At 35.3% G+C, this 24,051-nt stretch overlaps 2 protein-coding genes across 4 annotated transcripts in view; both read right to left on the bottom strand.

Moving 5' to 3' along the window:
* Positions 1-17,193, bottom strand: part of e2f7 (E2F transcription factor 7) — a 29,839-nt gene extending 12,646 nt beyond the window's left edge. Inside the window, exons 1-6 of the mRNA XM_079817965.1 lie at positions 16,987-17,193; positions 15,418-15,516; positions 15,046-15,348; positions 14,777-14,927; positions 12,338-12,559; positions 121-279 (exon numbers count right to left, since the gene is read on the bottom strand). Coding sequence (XP_079674091.1) covers positions 121-279; positions 12,338-12,559; positions 14,777-14,927; positions 15,046-15,348; positions 15,418-15,516 — 934 coding nt within the window. The 5' untranslated portion in view covers positions 16,987-17,193. The remainder of the gene's footprint in view (positions 1-120; positions 280-12,337; positions 12,560-14,776; positions 14,928-15,045; positions 15,349-15,417; positions 15,517-16,986) is intronic.
* A 4,426-nt stretch (positions 17,194-21,619) lies between these two features.
* Positions 21,620-24,051, bottom strand: part of cog5 (component of oligomeric golgi complex 5) — a 124,395-nt gene continuing 121,963 nt past the window's right edge. For 2 of the 3 annotated variants that reach the window (XM_079817831.1, XM_079817833.1), the window contains one exon: positions 21,627-22,758. In XM_079817831.1, coding sequence (XP_079673957.1) covers positions 22,647-22,758 — 112 coding nt within the window. In that variant the 3' untranslated portion in view covers positions 21,627-22,646. Of the gene's footprint in view, positions 22,759-24,051 lie in introns of all 3 variants that reach the window. The other variant, XM_079817832.1, reaches the window with a different exon arrangement.

Raw genomic sequence — 24,051 nt, 5'->3', positions numbered from 1 at the left:
GTCATTTTTTACCCGAAGGTCCTGAGTGTGACCCATGAATGAAGAACCACAGAGGGTTAAATCAATACAAATACAAAATATGCTCCTCCATATATGAGTTTAAAATGATTGATGTCTTACTTTTATACTTGCTGTGGCTGGACTCGTCCTGACCCTCCTCGATCAAAATCTTTGCAGCCGTGTCGAGTGTAACCGTCCGTGTTTTGGACACCAGGAACAGCATGACAAACTTCTGGCTCATGATGCGAAGCGATTTATCCTTTCGTCTGCTGGAAGCCGCTGTATGGGAGAGATAAATCATGCTTACAACACTGTAAAACATGTGAAAGTTGTCGTTTTTTCAGAAATGGGAGCATCGCTTCCCATTTAATATTTAATATAAGAGAACCCCACAGCGACTTAAAGGGTTAGTTCACCCAAAAATGAAAATTCTGTCATTAATTACTGACCCTCATGTCGTTCGACACCCGTAAGATCTCCGTTCATCTTCAGAACACAAATGAAGATATTTTAGTTGAAATCTGATGGCTCTGAAAGGCCTCCATTGGCACAATGCACTTTACACTCTCAAGACCCTTAAAAGGCACTAAAGACGTCGTTACAAAGTCCATCTCACTACAGTGGTTCTACAATAACTTTATGAAGCGACGAGAATAGTTTTTGTGCGCAAAAAAACTCTAAATAACGACTTATATAGTGATGACGATTTCAAAACACGGCCTCATGAACCTTCAAAGCGTTATGAATCAGTGAGTCGAATCAGCAGTTTGAATCGCCAAATTTCAGCAGTTTGACACGCGATCCGAATCATGAATCGACTCACTGATTCATAACGCTTCGAAGCTTCATGAGGCCGTGTTTTGAAATCGTCATCACTATATAAGTCGTTATTTAGGGTTTTTTTTGCGCACAAAAACTATTCTCGTCACTCCATAAAGTTATTGTAGAACCACTGTAGTGAGATGGACTTTGTAACGACGTCTTTAGTGCCTTTTAAGGGTCTTGAGAGTGTAAAGTGCATTGAGCCAATGGAGGCCTTTCTGAGCCATCGGATTTCAACTAAAATATCTTCATTTGTGTTCTGAAGATGAACGGAGGTCTGACGGGTGTCGAACGACATGAGGGTAAGTAATTAATGACAGAATTTTCATTTTTGGGTGAACTAACCCTTTAAGAAACAGTGAAAATGCTTCTTGATAACAAGAGGAATTTGGCGGGATGATGCTCCTTCAGTTTGAACAACTGTGGCGCTGAAGCGAAGGTGATGAAGAAAGAATGAATGAATACATTTGATGTGACTGGCAGGAGAAAATCAGAGGTGATGAATGGCATCATTGGTTGGTGAATTGGCTGGTCGAGTGACTCCTGCCCTCATGACGGGAACGTAATAAGCTTCTGTTAGGAAGCAAAGCTGTTGCTTAGCGACAGCGGCCACATGGGAAAAGCAGCCAGCGGACACAATAACCACATTAGAGGATCCAGACGAGGACGAGAAACAGCTTCATTTCTTTATCAAGTCATCAAACTCAGAGATATCCATTCGAAAGCTTGAATGTAATGCGATGTGAAATTTAACACATGGACAATAAATAAATACTGACTTCAGCCACTTGAGTGTAGTAAATGAACTATTATCTTTAGAGTTAATATACAAAAATATAGGGCTTTTATTTTATCATCGACTGATAATGGAGCCAGAAAATGTCAGAGCTTTTTCTTGTGTAGCTACATTTGAAAAATGATGATTTAATTTGAAGCATGCACATTTATATACTGGTGCTTTATTGTAAAAAGTATTTTTTCAGGGTTTCTGCAGGTACATTTAAGACCTTTTTAAGACCAAGTAAGGACAATTTAAGGAATCAATTGAATAAAAAATGTTCTCTAAATGTAAATGTCTAAGGAGAAACACAATGAGTTGTAGTAGCAACGCTTCAGAGTTTGTAAAATACAATTTCCAGTAGATCTCCATTACGTTTGAATCACTCTTCTCTCAGTCATTAGATTATGGAAATACACTTTACTGTATCTTCTGATCACACTGCAGAGAAGTGATGTTCTTCCTCAGTATGTTTGTCTTGTTTTACAGTGCAATTGTCTAAAGATGCATTTACTGGAGATTCAAAATTACATAAAATATGAAGTCTTGATTTCTGTAAAAATTACCAAAATAAAGCGAGTTGATGATTAAAACAATAACAAATATCTGCCAATGGGCTCAGAAAAATCGACTTAAAGGGTTTGTTCACCCAAAAATGAAGATAAGCCCATGATTTACTCACCCTCAAGTCATCCTAGGTGTGTATGAGATTCTTCTTTCAGACGAATACAATCAGAGTTATATTAAAAATGTCCTGGCTCTTCCAAGCTTTATAATGGTGATCAATTGTTGATTCGTTTTTTAAGTCCATAAAAATGCATCTATCCATCATAAAAGAGTATCCATCAATCATAAAAATGCATCTATCCATCATAAAAGAGTATCCATCAATCATAAAAATGCATCTATCCATAATAAAAGTGCATCTATCATCATAAAAGTGCATCTATCATCATAAAAGTGCACCTATCCATCATAAAAGTGCACCTATCATCATAAAAATGCATCTATCCATCATAAAAGTGCATCTATCATCATAAAAGTGCACCTATCATCATAAAAATGCATCTATCCATCATAAAAGTGCATCTATCATCATAAAAGTGCATCTATCATCATAAAAGTGCACCTATCCATCATAAAAGTGCATCTATCATCATAAAAGTGCACCTATCCATCATAAAAGTGCATCTATCATCATAAAAGTGCACCTATCCATCATAAAAGTGCATCTATCATCATAAAAGTGCACCTATCCATCATAAAAGTGCACCTATCCATCATAAAAGTGCATCTATCATCATAAAAATGCATCTATCCATCATAAAAGTGCATCTATCATCATAAAAGTGCATCTATCATCATAAAAGTGCACCTATCCATCATAAAAGTGAACCTATCCATCATAAAAATGCATCTATCCATCATAAAAGTGCATCCATCCATCAAAAAATGCATCTATCCATCATAAAAGTGCATCTATCATCATAAAAGTGCATCTATCATCATAAAAGTGCACCTATCCATCATAAAAGTGCATCTATCCATCATAAAAGTGCATCTATCATCATAAAAATGCATCTATCCATCATAAAAGTGCATCTATCATCATAAAAGTGCATCTATCATCATAAAAGTGCACCTATCCATCATAAAAGTGCACCTATCCATCATAAAAATGCATCTATCCATCATAAAAGAGTATCCATCAATCATAAAAATGCATCTATCCATCATAAAAGTGCATCCATCCATCAAAAAATGCATCTATCCATCATAAAAGTGCATCTATCATCATAAAAGTGCATCTATCATCATAAAAGTGCACCTATCCATTAGGGCTGCTCGATTATGGAAAAAATCATAATCACGATTATTTTGGTCAATATTGAAATCACGATTATGTAACACGATTATTTCACATGACTTTGGGAATGTGTTGTATTTATTAAAAATACACCTTTCAACAATTCAATTGAAATTGTAACATATGTTGTACTTTTTGAACTATTAAAATAAATAATATAACATATATTCAAATCAAAGTATAAAAGTATTCACGTAAAAATGATAATCACAAATAAATAAGATAAACAATATGGTTCGGCTAGATATGCTTTTCAGGTACGTCTAACATTAGTTTTCAGGTACAGAAATGTCTCAAATGTAAAATAACATTGCATATTTGAGAGCATAAATAAAAGATTAATCCTATTAAACTTACAAAAGCTATTCAATCCGGATCGGATATGCGTCGTCTTTCTCGACTGTATAAAGTTCACTTAAGGCACAGGGGCGGGGCCAGAGGGGGGCCTGGGGTGGCACGGGCCACCCCCAAAATGTAATTGGCCACCCCAAGTGCCCCCCCACCCATCAGAGTCGGAAGGTAATATGTTGTTGGACTTGTCAGTTTGAATTCTTTACAAGTAGTTCCAGCGGTTTTCTTAACTAAAACTAATATTTTACAGAGCATTGATTTATTTATATTTTATTGTATGCATGCAAGTGGCCACTGTACTCCTCGCCCTGTTGTTATTGTGGAGCGCCTCCGCACTGGGGAGGAACCACTCTACCATGACGTGCTGTTATCGGAGTAAATAGTGGGCGCAAACGGACGGCGAAGTGCGGTGGTTGGTTTCTCTACTTTAAAGCTTATAAAAAAACATTTGAGCACAAACATAAACTAAAACTAAGCCAACTCAGGAGTTAGAAAACGCGAATGAGAAGTTGTGCACGCTGTGAGAAGTGTGTGTGTGTGTGTGTGTGTGTGTGTGTGTGTGTGTGTGTGTTTGTGCTCATCCGAAGCGCGCAAACTCGCGTCTCGAGCAAATATTGAGTTCTCTTTAAAGTCTTGCGCTTAAACGGACAAATTCACACAAAAATTGTCAACATGATCGTCTTGAGTATTCTAGCAAACTAATATTCCTGCTGTCTGTGTTGTTAATGTTAATCAAACTACAAAAGACAAGTAAATCACTCACTGCTTTAGCTTTTATAACTTTAATAACAGTCTTTAATTTATACAGTCAAATATGCAATGTAATTTTACATTTGATTACTGATATTCCATTTCTGAGAACTAATGTTAGACCTACCAGAAAAACCTGAAAAGCACTGTTTATTTTATAAGTATCTTTGCTCTGATTGTATTTATTTGTGCTTTTGCATAGTTAGATTATTCGTTTTTATTTTCTTTATTTTTATTTGACAGTAGTTCTTTTTTCCCTGAATATAGCACATACAGACTGAACCATGAGTAATTTGAACAGTTAGACCCTATAGCCTAAATATTCACATAAAAAATATGTATTACAGGCCCCCACTAATTATTCTAGAAATAAGTTAATTCAACGAAGGTAACCTCTTTTACTGTATTTTTTTGATGGTTTGAATGCATACTCTCCATGTTTTACCATTTATGAACTATCATTTATGTGCCCTATACCATCACCATTCATATCTATGCAACCAATAAATAAATTACTACTAAAGTACAAAATTGTTTACAAAAAACTCACTTAATTTTTCTCTCAAAATGCACCAGATTTATGCATTTAAATTTAAAATGAACAAAATTTTCTTTTGGGGAGCAACCCCTAGCCTAGAGGGACCAATGTCTACCCAGCACAGTCTCAAAAAATCCTGTGGGAAACAAAAATAATATATTTATAATGTAATATGAATATGAATAAACACTGCTACAGCTTCTTGTTGAGCTCAAAAGCCTTTCTACTGTTGTCTAATGTTGGTCCATCTTGTTTACAACTATATATGATGGAAAAAATCATGCTTGCATTGCATTTACTACAACCCATGTTCTTCTACTACTGTTGAGTTATTTGTTATTTCATATCACATTTGAAGTTGCTCATTTTTAATTCCTTTTCACTCATTATACGTTTTGTTATCAATAATATACAGTATTATTACCTCCAGTGTAGGGCTATTTATACTGGTTCACTGTTTACATGTATTTAAATGTGCCACCCCTCTCTGAGTCTGTGCCCCAGCCTGGCCCCCCCACGAAAAATTGTCTAGACCCGCCCCTGTTAAAGGGGTCATAGAATGACATTTTTGTACAAGTTAATATGATTCTTTAGTGTCTAAATGAAAAGTTTGTAATATAATTTAATAAAAAATTCTCATTAGTATTGTAAGAAAACACTCATTTTACCTGGTCAAAACCAGCCCAGTTTTCAGCAAGTCATTTCAGTGTATGTGACTTTAAATGATAATGAGCTTTGCTCACCCCGCCCCCTCTGCTCTGTGGGGCGTTCGGTTCGACCCGACACAACACCACAACACACGTGGAGTGTTGCCTTGACAACATTTGAGGGTATATTTTCGAGAAATAATGGCAACGGGAGTCTCTGAAGACACATCTAAGCAACCTTATCAATTTGAACCGGAGTCGGGCCAGGAACAGATGACGAACGTTTCTGAATGGTTGGTTAATGTCATGTCACTTTGATCTATCTTTGTACTGGCAGAGTAGCGTAGTTGCTATGTGTTTACTGATGTGTTAGTTCACTGACAGATTGATGTTATGTTATAAGATTTTTTTTTTTACATTACTTCTTAATCAGTAACAGACACCGTTATAAACCATGTACAAAAGTAAGCTTAGTGTAGTGTTACCACGTTAACTTTATCACCCGAGTACACAGTTTGTAATAACAAACATAACGAGTTGTTCATTATAAACGTGGGATTATGAATTATATTGAGAACGTCATACACAGAAAGCATGCCGTAATGTAACTTACCCTGTAAACTTTAGCCTCATTCATCGTGAAGCGTGCAAGCGATTTGCAAAGATTAATATAAAGGTTAATAAAACACAACACCACAATCGCTTAGACGCCATTCTGCTGCAGCGTATCAACAATGGCGGACTGATGTCAGCTCGCTCAGGGCGGGTCTGTGTTGAAACGCTGCTGTCAATCAACAATCTTAGGAGGGGCGTACACCGTGTAACGTCACACGGTCAGACGGCTCGATTTGAGACAGGGGAAAATATATAAGGAGATTAAAAAAAAACACTGGATGTATTTTTATCATTATAGGATGGTTGTGTACAGGCACTGCCAACACACATTTCCGTATAATCAACTTGTAAAAGTGCATGTACCATTCTATGACCCCTTTAAGGCATATTCAGACTATGTCTGCTAGGATACTCATCAAGATGGACATGTTGACATACGTTTTGTGTGAGTTTGTCCGTTCAAGAGCAAGACTTGAAAGAGAACTCAATATTTGCGCGCTGAGAGACGTGTGCGCGCTCTCGGATGATACATTATCAGATAGATACATTTTCTCACAGCGCGCGGCTTCTCATTCGCGTCTTCTGGCACTAAACCCGGGTGACGACGGTGAAAACGACTGGTCATATTCTAACATATGGCAGCACTCGCATGCATTGCACAAAGTTTACAAAGAGAGAATTATTTGAAAAATATGAGGGGGAAAAAGGACGTTTACACGGCACCCCTGCTCTCGTCAGTTTTTGTTTCTTTATTAGATTGTCATAGGTCACTCTGTTTAATTTTCAAGTGGTTAAACAAATTCGTGATGTTCCCTTGCGTTGCAGACACTACTTGTAGCAAATCTTGCACGTAGCATGTTTTTGCTCGTCGTCTGATTCCTCGAAGCCAAACTGTTCCCAGACAACGGAGTTGGTTTTGCCTATTTTGCTCACCAAACGCTGCTGTAACTGCCCTCCTTCTGCCATCTTTACTCGCGCAGAGTTTTTAAATTCCAGCGGATGATATGCACACGAGACTCCCGATCTGAGAGAGATTGTGGCTTCGGGAGGGGCGGATGAGCGCATGCGCGTTTCATTCAGAACGCAAGGCAAAATAATCGTTTTTTCTCGATTGTACTATTTTGGTGATCGTTGGGAGGCAAAATCGAAATCGAAATCGAAATTCGATTAATTGCACAGCCCTACTATCCATCATAAAAGTGCATCTATCATCATAAAAGTGCACCTATCCATCATAAAAGTGCATCTATCATCATAAAAGTGCACCTATCCATCATAAAAGTGCACCCATCCATCGTAAAAGTGCACCTATCCATCATAAAAGTGTATCCATCCATCATAAAAATGCATCTATCCATCATAAAAGTGCACCCATCCATCGTAAAAGTGCACCTATCCATCATAAAAGTGTATCCATCCATCATAAAAATGCATCTATCCATCATAAAAGTGCACCCATCCATCGTAAAAGTGCACCTATCCATCATAAAAGTGTATCCATCCATCCATCATAAAAATGCATCTATCCATCATAAAAGTGCACCCATCCATCGTAAAAGTGCACCTATCCATCATAAAAGTGCACCCATCCATCATAAAAGTGCACCCATCCATCGTAAAAGTGCACCTATCCATCATAAAAGTGCATCTATCCATCCATCGTAAAAGTGTATCCATCCATCATAAAAGTGTATCCATCCATCGTAAAAGTGTATCCATCCATCATAAAAGTGCATCTATCATCATAAAAGTGCATCAATCCATCATAAAAGTGCATCAATCCATCATAAAAGTGTATCCATCCATCATAAAAATGCACCTATCATCATAAAAGTGCATCTATCCATAATAAAAGTGTATCCATCCATCATAAAAATGCATCAATCCATCATAAAAGTGCATCCATCCATCATAAAAGTGCATCCATCCATCATCATGGCTATTTTTCTTACACAAACGCATCGCTTCGCTTCAGAAGGCCTTTATTAACCCCCCGGAGCCGTGTGGAGCAGTTATATGAGGGATAGATGCACTTTTATGGCCTTCAAAAACAAACCAACAATTCACTGCCATTATAAAGTTTGGATTAGTCAGGACTTTTTTAATATAACTTGAATTAACTTTAATATATTCGTCTGAAAGAAGAATGTCATATGTCAATTTGCATGTCAAGTAAATGTATCGTGATTTAAAGATATTAAGATATTTCTATTGGAAAACAGGACAAATTTACTGAGGAACATTTTTATTTTATTTGCAATGCATGCGACATTTAATGCCATGACTTTATGAATTCAAGACTTTCTGCTCTGATTTAAGACCTTTTTAAGGTCTTCATTTGTGAATTAAGACCTGCAGAAACACCTTTTTTTTTTTTAAACAGACAAATAACGAAATAATTTTAATATTGTAATTATTACAATTATAATGCCACAAAATTGTTCATGACATGCACATTTTTTAATATTACTAAATCTGCTTAAGTTCTGCTACATATGAACTATATTATTACTTAAATGAATGTGGTTTCTCCAAACAAAGGTCAACGGTGATGTGATTTAATCAGGCCGGCCCTACAAGAGCTCAGCAGACGGAAACATGTCTAAACCTGCAGCTTCATCTTCCGCTCGGAATAATTATCTCCCCTCCTCTGCCTGTCTGCGAGAGCGTGGCGCATTTATAAGAAAGAGTCCCTGTGATCAACACAAAGACCTGGTAACCAGTGTTGTGAAGCCTGAGACGCTGTTAACAGGTGACCGATTAATGGAGCACAAGGGCCAGACACTAATAATGTTGTTAATAGGGCAACCGTCACTATGCAATATCAACCGTGTAAGTGCAATGTGGTGAATCATTTAAATGCATCATGCAACTAGTCAGACAGTGTCTTAGGGCGTTTTCACACCTGAAAGTCTGAACCAAGGTCCGACCCGAAGTTCATGTTTTGATACATTTTATACATTCGGTTAGTTTTGGTTTGGTTTCACATTGCAATTATGTGAGCGCACTAAAGAACTTTACACACTTGCGTCCACTCGTCTTCATCTATGTGGGCGGCATCTGGACATTGATTGGTTTGTAAACGGACGTGCGTCTGACGTCGGCGTCTTTGACAAGAGTGAATGAACGGACGCATATCGTTGCCACTACAGGGCTCCAGACTAACTTTTTTCACTAGGAGCACACTGGCCCCCAACTGAAAATTTTCGGGGCACAACCAGAAATTTTAGGGGCGCACACCGTAAATCAACATGCTAACCCAATCTACTAATTTCCACTGTATTACTAATAGGGATCGGTATCGTTAAGGTTTTAATGGTATTACTACTCTTACCGATACTGCTTATCGATCCGGTACTTTGACAGTATTCTTACCGGTTCTTTTTATTATACTTTATTTATTTATTTTATATATAAAAAAAACATAATTAAGAACATAATTAACATGGCTTTATAATCTGAAAAGTAAAATATCTATAGGAAAAGAAACCGCAAAGTTTGAACAAAAATATAAAACATCTATTTGTACATGGACCAGTGTGCAGGCATTCGGAACGTCTGCTAACATTAATATTACAGTAAAGAACAAACCTGCAAAGAAATCTAATAAAGTAATGAAATGTAAAATAACACTGCATAGTTTTCACTGTATAAATTGATAGATTAATGCTTATAAAAGCTAAAGTTATTAATTCAAGAGATGTGAATATTTTCTATTTGCCTTTTTGTTCGATTCGAATTAATGGCTCAATCGTCAGCAGGTTTATCAGACGCTGCCCCTTTAAGACCGATCGAATGTAGAACTAATAATATCATACACTCCTATTTCTCCAAACTATTTACGCCCATTTAAGATAAAAACTGTTAAAGTAACTACTCTCCAATCCGGTCATTTTGACACCGGCTATTTGTTGTTTACTTGATGGTTTAGACGCGCACACAAAGCCTAAAATATTAAGTGCAAGTCGGTCCATTTCGCAGCACACACACATAAGCCGCCTTGAAGTTGGAAACAGCGTCTCTTGCGCGGATTATTGTGCATTTAATAGCTCTTTATTATCAAACACATCCCGCAGTTTAGCAACAGTAGAGACTGCAGCTTACAACAATCACTGAATCTGACGTTAAGTTTAGGTTTAGGGAGAAATGACAGGCTATAGGAATAGTTTTACCTCAGACCATCTTTTTATAATTCTTGGAAGCCAAAATCGAAAATAAAATTAGATTAATATCACAGCACATCCCTAAAGTTTAAGCAGACTAAACTTTTGTGTAGTTCTCTTGGCCATCGTCACTCATTAAGCTGACTGTGGTGTTGTGTTCGCTGTTGCGTGAGAGCGCTCTTTCTCTCTCTTCTGGATTGCGAATGGCAAAAATGCATCACGGACAAATGGTTTAATATTATCTCATATAGAAACGGCTGGCAAAGATAGAATTTGCCAGACATAACGTCTATCAATTATAATTAGTAAGTGTATTTTCTTAATTTCTCCAGTACTGACAGCAGGCAAATTTACTGGTCGCACATGTGGATGTAAAATTCAGTCGCACACTCTCAAATTTTAGTCGCAAAATGCGACCATTTAGTCGCACTCTGGAGCCCTGCACTATTGAACAGTGCGCATTGCTTGACTATTTTCTTTTCGTTACGTTTAAAAGTGGACATTTCAAGCTTTATATACACATATTTCTCATGTTTGTGAGACGAGTAGCTGCTGAGTTTCGGTTTATTTGAGATGCGCTCCAGTTCATGTGTAAAGCATGTGATCGCTCCCGCGATTATTGTCTGCTATAGACTATTTGCTTCTTATTTATTAAATCCAGGCAATTATCTGATTAAACGCTGATTAAAATTAAAGATACAATTTATACAAAACGAAATTCACATTAAAGAAAGGCTTTCTAAGCAAAATCATAACATTTCTTTCAAAATATTTTCTGACCTTTTGTCTTCTGACATATTGCGCATCTTTTGACTTTTCATAATCAATGTAGCCTAGATGAAGTTTAAAAATAACATTATAATATTTAAACATAAACAGGAACGTCCTGTAAATGGTCTGAAAGTCCGAAACATACAGGAAATGCTTTCACACTACAAACGAACCGAACATTTGTTCAGTTTGATCCGGACTGAGACGACCTCTTTTCGTCTGACCAAATTTCGTCTGTTTGGTCCGGACCATGGTCAGGGGGAGGTTTCACACCTGTAATTTTGATTCGGACCAAACTGAAAAGTCCGAAAAGCTGGACCAAACAAGGTAGGTGTGAAAGGGCCCTAAATATTATGTTATTTTTTTATTTCATCTAGGCTACATTGATTATGAAAAGTGAAAAGATGCGCAATCTGTCAGAAGACAGAAGGTCAGAAAATATTTTGAAAGAAATTTTATGATTTTGCTTTGAAAGCCTTTCTTTAATGTGAATTTCGTTTCGTATGAATTGTATCTTAATTTTAATCAACGTTTCATCAGATAATTGCCTGAATTTAATAAATAAGAAGCAAATAGTCTATAGCAGACAATAATCGTGGGAGCGATCACATGCTTTACACATGAACTTGAGCGCGTCTCAAATAAACCGAAACTCAGCAGCTACTCGTCTCACAAACATGAGAAATATGTGTATATAAAGCTTGAAATGTCCACTTTTAAACGTAACGAAAAGAAAATAGTCAAGCAATGCGCACTGTTCAACGATATGCGTACGTTCATTCACTCTTGTCAAAGACGCTGACGTCAGACGCACGTCTGTTTACGAACCAATCAATGTCCAGATGCCGCCCACATAGATGAAGACGAGTGGACGCAAGTGTGTAAAGTTCTTTAGTGCGCTCACATAATTGCAATGTGAAACCAAACCAAATCTATAAAATGTATCAAAACATGAACTTCGGATCGGACTTTCAGGTGTGAAAACGCCCTTATACTCTTGATAAACGCAGACCAAATACTGTGTGTGTGCCATACCGTGTGTGTTTAGCATGTGTTGGGCGGCATACGGGCTGCTTCCCTCTCTCTGGTCCATCTGCAGATGGTAGCCCTGCTCTCGGCCCGCCTGATGGAGTTCCTGCAGGGTCTGGGGCAGCTTTGAGCGCCCGTGCCACACGTACAGGTTCTTTGCCATCCGGCTCACCAGCATCAGAGACTCCAGCACATTCACAATGTCGTAGATACGTCGCCTCTCAACACCTGAGACGGTTTAGATCTCTGTCAGTCACTACATTATATGGTAATATATACAGATCAGTGCTGCTAGCACTAAAAATACAGCCATGTAATATTTGAGAAAGCAACCAATAATCTGGTAACATTTATGACAACCAGTCCGTAGAGGTTTTCTTGCGGTTAATTAAAAAAGGTTACAAAGCGTTGTACATTAACAATTGTATGTTAAAAAAAGCAGTTCAAGACACATTCATTGTACTGCTTTAATTTCAATGGATGTTTTCTCTGTTAAAAGAATAGGCTACACTTCAGAAATCAGAATCGAGTAACTCACAATTTTCACCACTGATTATTTTTGCTTGTAATTAAAAACATAAACCTGATGTTTTATGAAAGTTATTTGCTATATACATGGACTACAATTTTAAATCGCCATGTGAGAACACATTGCATTAAAATATGCACTTGTAATGAGTGTAAAACCAACATTATATTATTAAAAACTCTGATTCTCTTATTTTGAATATATTTTTAGTAGGGCTGTCAAAAGATTAATCGCGATTAATCGCATCCAATATAAAAGTTTGTGTTTACATAATATATGTGTGTGTACTCTGTTAATTATTATTTATATATAAATACACACACATTCATGTATATATTTAAGAAATATTTGCATGTATATTCTGTATATACATTTATATAATCTATAATATATATAAATATAAATGTTTTATATATAAAAATAATATTTTTTCTTAAATATATACATGCTTGTGTGTGTATTTATATATAAATCATAATTAACAGAGTACACACACATTTATTATGTAAACTAAATTTTATTTTGGATGCGATTAATCTTTTGACAGCCCTAATTTTTAGATTTTCATTGGATTGTCTTTTGATTTATGCTGATATGTATATTTTTGGAGTTTTATATGTTTTGTAATGAAGTGTACCGCCCCTTTAAGAAACACTTAACTTTGGAAGCGTTCTCTCCTCGCTCAGATGATAAACTACGCTGAGATGAGGATGTATGTTGGCTCACGGAGCAATTTCACGATTTAAGTCATCATACAGTAACCAGCAACAACCCCCTTTCATAAAGCGTGTGCCACTCACTCTAGGCTGGACGCTATGGTTGATATGACGGGAGTCATACGCGTGACGCATGGAGACAGGACTTATTATTTGCCTTGGCCAATCACATTGACAGGACAAAAATAAACATAATGTAGCAGGTTTAGGGAAAATAGCGCAGTAAAAGTACCGATACCGCACTTAAAATGTACTCAAGTAAAAGTACACTGTTTTTAAACAATTTAAAGGGTTAGTTCACCCAAAAATGAAAATTCTGTCATTAATTACTTACCCTCATGTCGTTGGACACCCGTCAGACCTCCGTTCATCTTCGGAACACAAATGAAGATATTTTAGTTGAAATCTGATGGCTCAGAAAGGCCTCCATTGGCACAATGGCACGGTTCACTCTCAAGACCCTTAAAAGGCACTAAAGACGTCGTTACAAAGTCCATCTCACTACAGTGGTTCTACAATAACTTTATGAATCGACGAGAATAGTTTTTGTGCGCAAAAAACCCTAAATAACGACTTATATAGTGATGCCGATTTCAAAACACGGCATCATGAACCTTCAAAGCGTTATGAATCAGTGAGTCGATTCAGCAGTTTGAATCGCCAAATTTCAGCAGTTTGACACGCGATCCGAATCATGATTCGACTCACTGATTCATAACGCTTCAAAGCTTCATGAGGCCGTGTTTTGAAATCGTCATCACTATATAAGTCGTTATTTAGGTTTTTTTTGCGCACAAAAACTATTCTCATCACTTCATAAAGTTATTGTAGAACCACTGTAGTGAGATGGACTTTGTAACGACGTCTTTAGTGCCTTTTAAGGGTCTTGAGAGTGTAAAGTGCATTGTGCCAATGGAGGCCTTTCAGAGCCATCAGATTTCAACTAAAATATCTTCATTTGTGTTCCGAAGATGAACGGAGGTCTTACGGGTGTCGAACGACATGAGGGTCAGTCATTAATGACAGAATTTTCATTTTTGGGTGAACTAACCCTTTAATAAAGTACAATTCCTGAGAAAAACTACTCAATTACAGTAATGAGAGTATTTGTAATTCGTGACTTTACACCACTGCAAATGGGAGCTTATTTTATACAGAAACGATGGGACTGATTACGTTTATTGTGTTATTTTCTCTTACCCAAGCGTGTGGCCACCTCATCCAGAGAAATATTGATGCTCTCTGAGGTTTCTGGGTAATCGGGGTACAAGGCCAGAAATTTCTGACACAAAAGCCCCAAACTCTTCTGTTTGCGACTGGGTCTCCTCTCTGAATCGTCTAAAGCTTCATACTGAAATTAAGAGAGAATGCAACACTCAAACTTCTGAACATATTTACGATGAATCACTTCCTGGTTTGTAAGCGGCATCTGCTAAATGTATAAATGTATGCATGACTTCTCTTCGTACCTGACACGAGTCATCTAGTTCTTCCTCTTCCTCCTCCTCCTCCACAGCTTTCTCTTCATTCTCAATGGGTCTAAAGAGGGTTTTCTTCATCTCCCGGTCGCGGATATCTGGGCTGGCGGCGCTGATCAGCATTTTCAGGTTGGCTGTCGGGGTCCAGGGGTCCGGATGGGCCCTCTCAGTGTGTTTAATGGGGGTTATATGGGTGATATCTGGGCTGGAAACTCTCCTATGCCCGTTCACAGCTGCCGTCACAGACTCGCACTTCAGCGGGGTCATTTTCCTTCGGTCCATGCAGATGTTCTCCTGAAATCAGGGCATTAGTCAAACATCGAATGCTTTACCATACAATTCAAACACGATAATAACACTTACTTTATGGTCATTCAAGCTGCCAGGATCATCTGAGCTCGTCTTACTCACTAGTGTCCTCACACTGAGCAAATCCTTTAAAGTTAAACACTTCATCTCCATCTAAACAAGAACATTGAATCAGTTATAGCAAGCATCGCTGCAAAAATGCTTTTTTTATGTCGTATTTTTGTCTTGTTTCTAGTCTAAATATCCAAAAATCCTTCAATCAAGATGATTTTACTAGATATGTAAAATGACAAGATATTTTGACATCAAACAATTTAATTTAGCTTAATTTTGATCCCCCCCCAGAAAACAAGAAATAATATCTTGTCATTTTACTTATCTAGTAAAATCATCTTGATTTAAGGATTTTTGGACTGGAAACAAGACAAAAATACCCCAGTTCATTACTGAATTATTGATAAGAATGTTACTATATGAATAACACTCATATTATTACATTATTAATACATAACACCAACAATCTGTAACATTGAATGTGGTTTATTAATATATAATAAACAGCATTGATTTGATGTTTGTTAACGTATTAATTAAAGTTATTAAAAAGTGCTGCCATAAGTACCAACAATCTGTAAAGCATTTATTATTTTGAACGATACTTTATATGAATAACACTCATATTATTACATGATTAATATATAACACCAACAATCTATAACATTTAATGTGGTTTATTAATATATAACAGCATTAATTTGATGTTTGTTAACTTATTAATTAATGAAAGTTATTAAGAATCAGCAAAAACCAACTTAATTTTGTTTTTTTCCCCTCAGAAAACAAATAATATCTAATGTAATTTCACTTAACTAGTAAACGCATCTTGATTTAAGATTTTTTTTTAAATATTTGGACTGGAAACAAGACAAAAATACCCCAGTTCATTACTGAATTATTGATAAGAATGTTACTATATATGAATAACACTCTTACTATTACATTATTAATACATAACACCAACAATCTATAACATTGAATGTGGTTTATTAATATATAACAGCATTACATTTGATGTTTGTTAACTTATTAATGAATGAAAGTTATTAAAAAGTGCTGCTAGAAGTACCACAAGCATTATTTTGATGTTTGTCAACTTCTTAAAGTTATTAAAAAGTGTTGCCAAAAGTTTTAATTTACCCTAGTAGTACTAATAAGTAATATTACATTATCAGTATATTAGATATTATATTACTACTGCATTAAATAAGTCAAATATGAGTTTAAAAAAAAGTGATCTGATGACGGTGGGAAGATTTTGGCGCAAATATCTTCACCAGTTGCCTGGTAACGAAACCAGATTCTCAGAAGAAATATAATTTGTTAAATTTTAGTAATAATTCATATTTATAGTATTATAATATTGTTTTGTTTTACATGATATCGTAGAAGATTGTCAGCATAAGCACTGGCTTATAATATATAAATCCTCTCTTTTTCTTATTATTTGAATACTGGTGAAATGTCTGTCGGTGATAATCAGACTTGAGTTTATGGAAATTAATTTTCTCTATTTTTTATACATATCAAGCAAGTCAGATAGAAGATTTAACGCTGTTTTCTTACCTTAAACTTCCGTCTTTGGAATAAAAAAAATACTTAACACGTAAATAACTCCTGCTCAAAGGTGATCCTTCTTTTCCCTTCTTATATGAACATAATTTTGTCTGTAAATCAGAAGATCTGAGCTCGCAATCTTCTTATTTCTGTCGAACCGCTGGTCAGGCGACTGTGAATCACAATCACCCGCTAAAGCTTGTTTTCTGGCGCTCTGAAGAGCTACACCCTCTCTCAGCCAATCACGACGGCGCTATGTAAATATAACGACGGTGATTGGCAGAGCGAGGAGGAACTTCCTCAGTAAGACCGGTGCAGCCAATCAGAGGGCCGTTCTGACCAAGCCTGTGGGGGTTTGTTGGCGGGGCAGTGCGCGCGCTCTTTATTGATCTGCTGCGGTTGTAACAGGCGCGCCTGAAGTTTCTAAGGCTGAGCTGTAACTCAGCGGGGACATAATTAATCATCACAGATAATTAATTGCCATTGTATAAATGCCGAATGTCTCATGGCAGCTTTAAATGACAAGCTCAGGCAAGAATAAAGGTGAGTTAAACACACAGGTGGGGTTTTGGCGCGACTCAAGGGTTTTCTCGCGGGAAGGAGTGTAATATGAGAGGTCACCCCACACCCACTAACTAGTAACTACCCCCACATTAGGGTGCTTTCGACGTTATAGTTATAGGAATATAACTATAAATCTAATAATAGCCTTAAGAAATAAGCAAATCATGTATCTGGCCGTCTAATGAACCGGTACACTGCAAAAAAAGTACTTTTGTCTCGTTTCCAGTCCAAATATCTAAAAATTCTTACATTGAGAAGCATTTACTAGACAAGCAAAAGTTGTTGTCTTGTTGTGGGCAAAAATAACTCAAAAGTAAGTGAGTTTTTGATTAAAAGAAGCACAATAACCTGCCAATGCCACTTCATTTTTGAGTTATTTTCCCCAAAACAAGACAATCATTTTACTTGTCTAGTAAATGTTTCTTGTTTTAAGGATTTTTAGATGTTTGAATTAGAAACAAGACATTTTTTGCAGTGTATAAACAGAATAAACTTAAACTGTATGATAGTTGATAGGTCACCTGTCATATAAACAATACATTCATACATACAAACTAAACTAGAAAACTAAGGAAAGTTAGTGATCCTCATATTTTCTCATACATCAGACTTAACACTACATAACAATATGCGTTTTGTCTTCAAAAGTGGTGTTTTTACTGCTTTGTTAACTACTACCCACATACAAACTAAACTAGAAAACTAAGGAATCTGTAAAAAACAGATCAATACCATATATTATTCATTCATATATAATGCTACACACGTTTTCGTCTAGTTATGTAGTGTATTTCTAATGCATTCAGTGTGTTATAGAAGGTTTCAGATTCATGTTTTTTACTTATTTCAGTGGTTTTCAAGCTTTTGTGAGAGCTGAGGTACAACAAGATGCAGGGAGAGGTAATATTAGTATATTACTATTAATATTCATATTACTACCCCCACATAAGGGTGCTTTAGTAGTCATAGCTAAAGGAATAGACTAATATATCTAGTAATTGCCTTAAGAAATTAACAAATCATGTATCTGGCCGTCTAATGAACCGGTACACTGCAAAAAAGTGTACTTTTGTCTCGTTTCCAGTCCAAATATCTAAAAATTCTTACATTGAGAAGCATTTACTAGACAAGCAAAAGTTGTTGTCTTGTTGTGGGCAAAAATAACTCAAAAGTAAGTGAGTTTTTGATTAAAAGAAGCAAAATAACCTGCCAATGCCACTTCATTTATGAGTTATTTTCCCCAAAACAAGACAATCATTTTTACTTGTGTAGTAAATGTTTCTTGTTTTAAGGATTTTTAGATGTTTGGACTAGAAACAAGAATTTTTTTGCAGTGTATAAACAGAATAAACTTAAACTGTATGATAGTTGATAGGTCACCTGTCATATAAACCATACATTCATACATTCAAACTAAACTAGAAAACTAAGGAAAGTTAGTGATCCTCATATTTTCTCAAACATCAGACTTAACACTGCATAACAATATGCATTTTGTCTTCAAAAGTGGTTTTTTTACTGCTTTGTTAACTACCCACATACAAACTAAACTAGAAAACTAAGGAATCTGTAAAAACAGATCAATACCATATATTATTCATTCATATATAATGCTACACACGTTTTCGTCTAGTTATGTAGTGTATTTCTAATGCATTCAGTGTTATAGAAGGTTTCAGATTCATGTTTTTTACTTATTTCAGAGGTTTTCAAGCTTTTGTGAGAGCTGAGGTACAACAAGATGCAAGGAGAGGTAATATTAGTATATTACTATTAATATTCATATTACTACCCCCACATAAGGGTGCTATCGTAGCCATAGTTATAGGAATAGAATAATTTATCTAGTAATTGCCTCAAGAAACTAAAACTGTACCATAGTTGATAGGACACCTGTCATATAAACCATAAATTCATCCATACAAACTAAACTAGAAAACTAAGGAATCTATAAAAATAGATCAATACCATATATTATTAATTCATATATAATGCTACACATGTTTTCGACTAGTTATGTAGTGTATTTCTAATACATTCAGTGTGTTATAGAAGGTTTTAGATTCATGTTTTTTTACTTATTTCAGTGGTTTTCATGCCTTTTTTCTTAAATGTATGTTCCAGGTAGTGACCCGACTGCTTTTGTGAGAGCTGAGGAACAAAAAGATGCAGAGAGAGGTAATATTAGTATATTAATATTAAAATTCATATTACTACCCCCACATAAGGGTGCTTTCGAAGTCATAGCTATAGGAATAGACTAATTTATCTAGTAATTGCCTTAAGAAATGAACAAATCATGTATCTGGCCGTCTAATGAACCGGTATAAACTGAATAAACTTAAACTGTACCATAGTTTATAGGTCACCTGTCATATAAACCATACATTCATACATACAAACTAAACTAGAAAACTAAGGAATCTGTAAAAACAGATCAATACCATATATTATTCATTCATATATAATGCTACACACGTTTTCGACTAGTTATGTAGTGTATTTCTAATGCATTCAGTGTGTTATAGGTTTCAGATTCATGTTTTTTTACTTATTTCAGTGGTTTTCAAGCGTTTTTTCTTAAATTTATGTTCCAGGTAGTGACCCAACTTCTTTTATGAGAGCTGAGGAACAAAAAGATGCAGGGAGAGGTAATATTAGTATATTAATATTAGTAGTAATATTCATATTACGTACTACCCCCACATGAGGGTGCTTTTGTAGTCATAGCTATAGGAATAGAACAATATATCTAACAATTGCCTTAAGAAATAAACAAATCATGTATCTGGCCGTCTAATGAACCGGTACAAACAGAATAAACTTAAACTGTATCATAGTTGATAGGCCACCTGTCATATAAACCATACATTCATACATGGGTTGTTGACATGACATGGCATTTTCACTGTCACACAAGATCCAAATGAATATAATTAGTACTGTCATCATTTAAAATGCTGTAAATGGTTAAACATTTCTTTGTCTTACATGGACCTGTTGATATAAAAACTGCTCTGTCTTTAGATATTTGTAATTTTTTGAGCCAAATCTTAAAATTGTCCTGTGGTGTGACTGTCTCGAGCATGGTTCAATAAGTTACAACTTTCATAAATGAAAAAGAAAAGCATACAAATGTTAATAAATACCTCAGGCGTGTCTATTTTAGTGAATGACAATCATTTTTTTCATCCATATATTCACACCCATTCAAGTTCATGTTACTGTGAAGCCCATTGTCTCAGAATCATTTAACTTTTTTGTAACCACCACTATAAAAGTGTTAATGTCTGTTGTCCTTTGGTGTGACACCCCTATATTCTTAATTCTTTCGGTCACACCATAGGACACATTTCAGTAAAAATGTCCAAAAAACAGGGAAAGAATTGACAAAGTTAGTGACCCCTTATATGTTCTCAAACATCAGACTTCACACTACATAACAATATGCATTTTATCTTCAAAAGTGGTGTTACTGCTTATTTGTCAACTACCCACATGCAAACTAAACTAGAAAACTAAGGAATCTATAAAAACAGATCAATACCATATATTATTCATTCATATATAATGCTATACACGTTTTCGACTAGTTATGTAGTGTATTTCTAATGCATTCAGTGTTATAGAAGGTTTCAGATTCATGTTTTTTACTTATTTAAAGCCTTTTTTTATACTTATGTTCAATGTATTGACTGCTTTTGTGAGAGCTGAGGTACCTCAAGATGCAGGGTAAGGTAATATTAGCTCCATTAAAATCTATATAAGATGTAGATTATCTTAAAATATGCATTATGCAAAACAAATAAGTTTGTTTATCAAGTCATCAAACTCAGAGATATCCATTTGAAAGCTCTAATGTAATGCAATGTGAAATTAAACACATGGCCAACAAATAAATAGTAAATAAATACTGACTTCAGCCATTTGAGTGTAGTAAATGAACTATTATATTAAGTGTTATTATACAAAAATATAGGGCTTTTATTTTATCATTGACTGATAATGGAGCCAGAAAATGTCAGAGCTTTTTCTTGTGTAGCTACATTTGAAAAATGATGATTTAATTTGAAGCATGCACATTTATATACTGGTGCTTTATTGTAAAAAGTATTTTTTCAGGGTTTCTGCAAGTACATTTAAGACCTTTTTAAGACCAAGTAAGGACATTTTAAGGAATCAATTGAAGGAAAAATGTTCTCTAAATGTAAATGTCTAAGGAGAAACACATTGAGTTGTATTAGCAACACTGTAAAACGTTTTTTTTTAAACAACAGACAAACAGTGTAGGTTTAAAATGTCAGATAACAAAATAATTTTAATATTGTGATTATTATATTATATATATGATGTAATTGCTTTATGCAAAACAAATAAATATTGGGTTTGTTTGGGTGCATGCCACATCTTCACTGGCATTTATATGTCCAGTTTAGTTATTTATACGAGGCTAATACACATAATTCATTTAATTTTTTTCAGTGAGCAGTCAAGTGGATGAATCACATTTGCATGATTATGCAAAATAGTGAGAAAGATTCGTTGAATTCATTTCTTTAGAGTAGTACACTTGCAAGCCCACAGACAATGCATATTAAACAGCCGAATCTGGGATTGCGCCATGTAGGTCAAATAAAACAGTGTGAAAAGAGTGTGAGCTGGAGACAGACATGAGGAGGATTGCATGTCTCTGAAGAGGCAGCTGACCGTGAAGCCAGTACAGGAACACAGCCGACAGACTGTGATCATTGTCAAGCTTTTACTTAACATGTGCCCCTGATTTCCATTGTGATTTAAAAACTTTAGTGTGCTCTGAAGTCCGTATCGGAAAAATATGAGGCGTCTGTGATGAAGACATTCTTTATTGAGCATTTACACATTTACATAATGTGTAAAGTAATGCATTTCTTTCCCTCTGCTGCACCCAGCAATATGTGTTAAAAAAAGGTAGGGATTCTTATTAAAGCCAGTAGTAACCAAACAACCCATAAAAACACACATTGTACCTTTTTTCCACATTAATTTCTGACTTGATGATAATTATAATAAAGACTTCTTTTGGTGGGGATAAGTGATTAATGTCTACATTTTACATTCTGCAGATCCTACGATGCGCTTGTGGCCTTCTGCAGCAGCTGGAGCATTATGGGATACACTGGGGCAAACTCCTTCCCCTGCCTGGATCGGACAGACTGCACATATGCCTCCAACGCCCCCCTGCAACAAAGGAAAGTCACACATTTTAATTCCTTGCTTTCGCTGGTTACACCAAAAGCTGCTGTATCTTCTCCAGAGCACCAGTAGAGGACGCTGATGTTGCACTGAGAAGTTATTTCCTCTGGCCGGTTGCATAAACTACTAAGACTAGTCTTACAAGCTAATTTTTTTCTTCAAGACTGAGGTATTAGTCTCATTTGAATCAGAGATGACTGGTTACAATTACAAAACAAATATCATTTATGAATAGTGAAAAAGTTGTATGAATTGCATCAACAAGACTTGCATCAATCTTAACTTGGCTAACTGTTAGTTAGTCAAACTTAACATAGTGGCTATGTTTATGCAGCTGGGCCCTTTGTCTGAAGTACTGAAGAGTTCCCACATCTTTGATTTTTCTATGATTAGTGATTACTCAAAATCAATTTATATACTTTGCACTCACAAAATGCAATTTCTTGCCAAGGAGCATAACTAGAAAAATGCATATTAACGTAAGATTAGGGATGCACCGATAGGATATTTTTGGGGCCGATACCGATTTTAACAAACAATATTTGGCCGATACCGATATTTGTCACTTGCCCTATTATTTGAAATTTTGTCATTAAAATAGTGTTTTGAAAAAAAAAACATTACATTAACGTATAGTCTACTAGCTAGTTTATTGCTGCATTATCAAATAATTTCTAATGAACATAGACTGGATACATTTAACATTCAGCAGGCCAACATAAAAAAAAAAATATATATATATATATATATATATAATTTTATTTTTAAAAAAATTTTTTTTATTAGGGCTGTCAAAAGATTAATCGCGATTAATCGCATCCAAAATAAAAGTTTGTGTTTACATAATATGTGTGTGTACTCTGTTAATTATTATTTATATATAAATACACACACATTCATGTATATATTTAAGAAATATTTAATTATTATTTATATATAAATACATACACATTCATGTGTATATTTAAGAAATATTTGCATGTATATACTGTATATACATTTATATAATCTATAATATATATAAATATAAATGTTTTATATATAAAAATAATATTTTTTTCTTAAATATATACATGCTTGTGTGTGTGTATTTATATATAAATAATAATTAACAGAGTACACACACATATATTATGTAAACACAAACTTTTATTTTGGATGCGATTAATCGCGATTAATCTTTTGACAGCCCTAATATATATAAATACAACATATACAGAACATATGAAATAAACAGTGCTTTTTAAGTAGGTTTAATGTTAAATATCACTGCATATT

The sequence above is a fragment of the Gobio gobio genome (assembly GCF_949357685.1).
Source record: "Gobio gobio genome assembly, chromosome: 5".
Classification (NCBI taxonomy): Eukaryota; Metazoa; Chordata; class Actinopteri; order Cypriniformes; family Gobionidae; genus Gobio; species Gobio gobio.
This window is presented reverse-complemented; position numbering and strand designations above follow the sequence as displayed.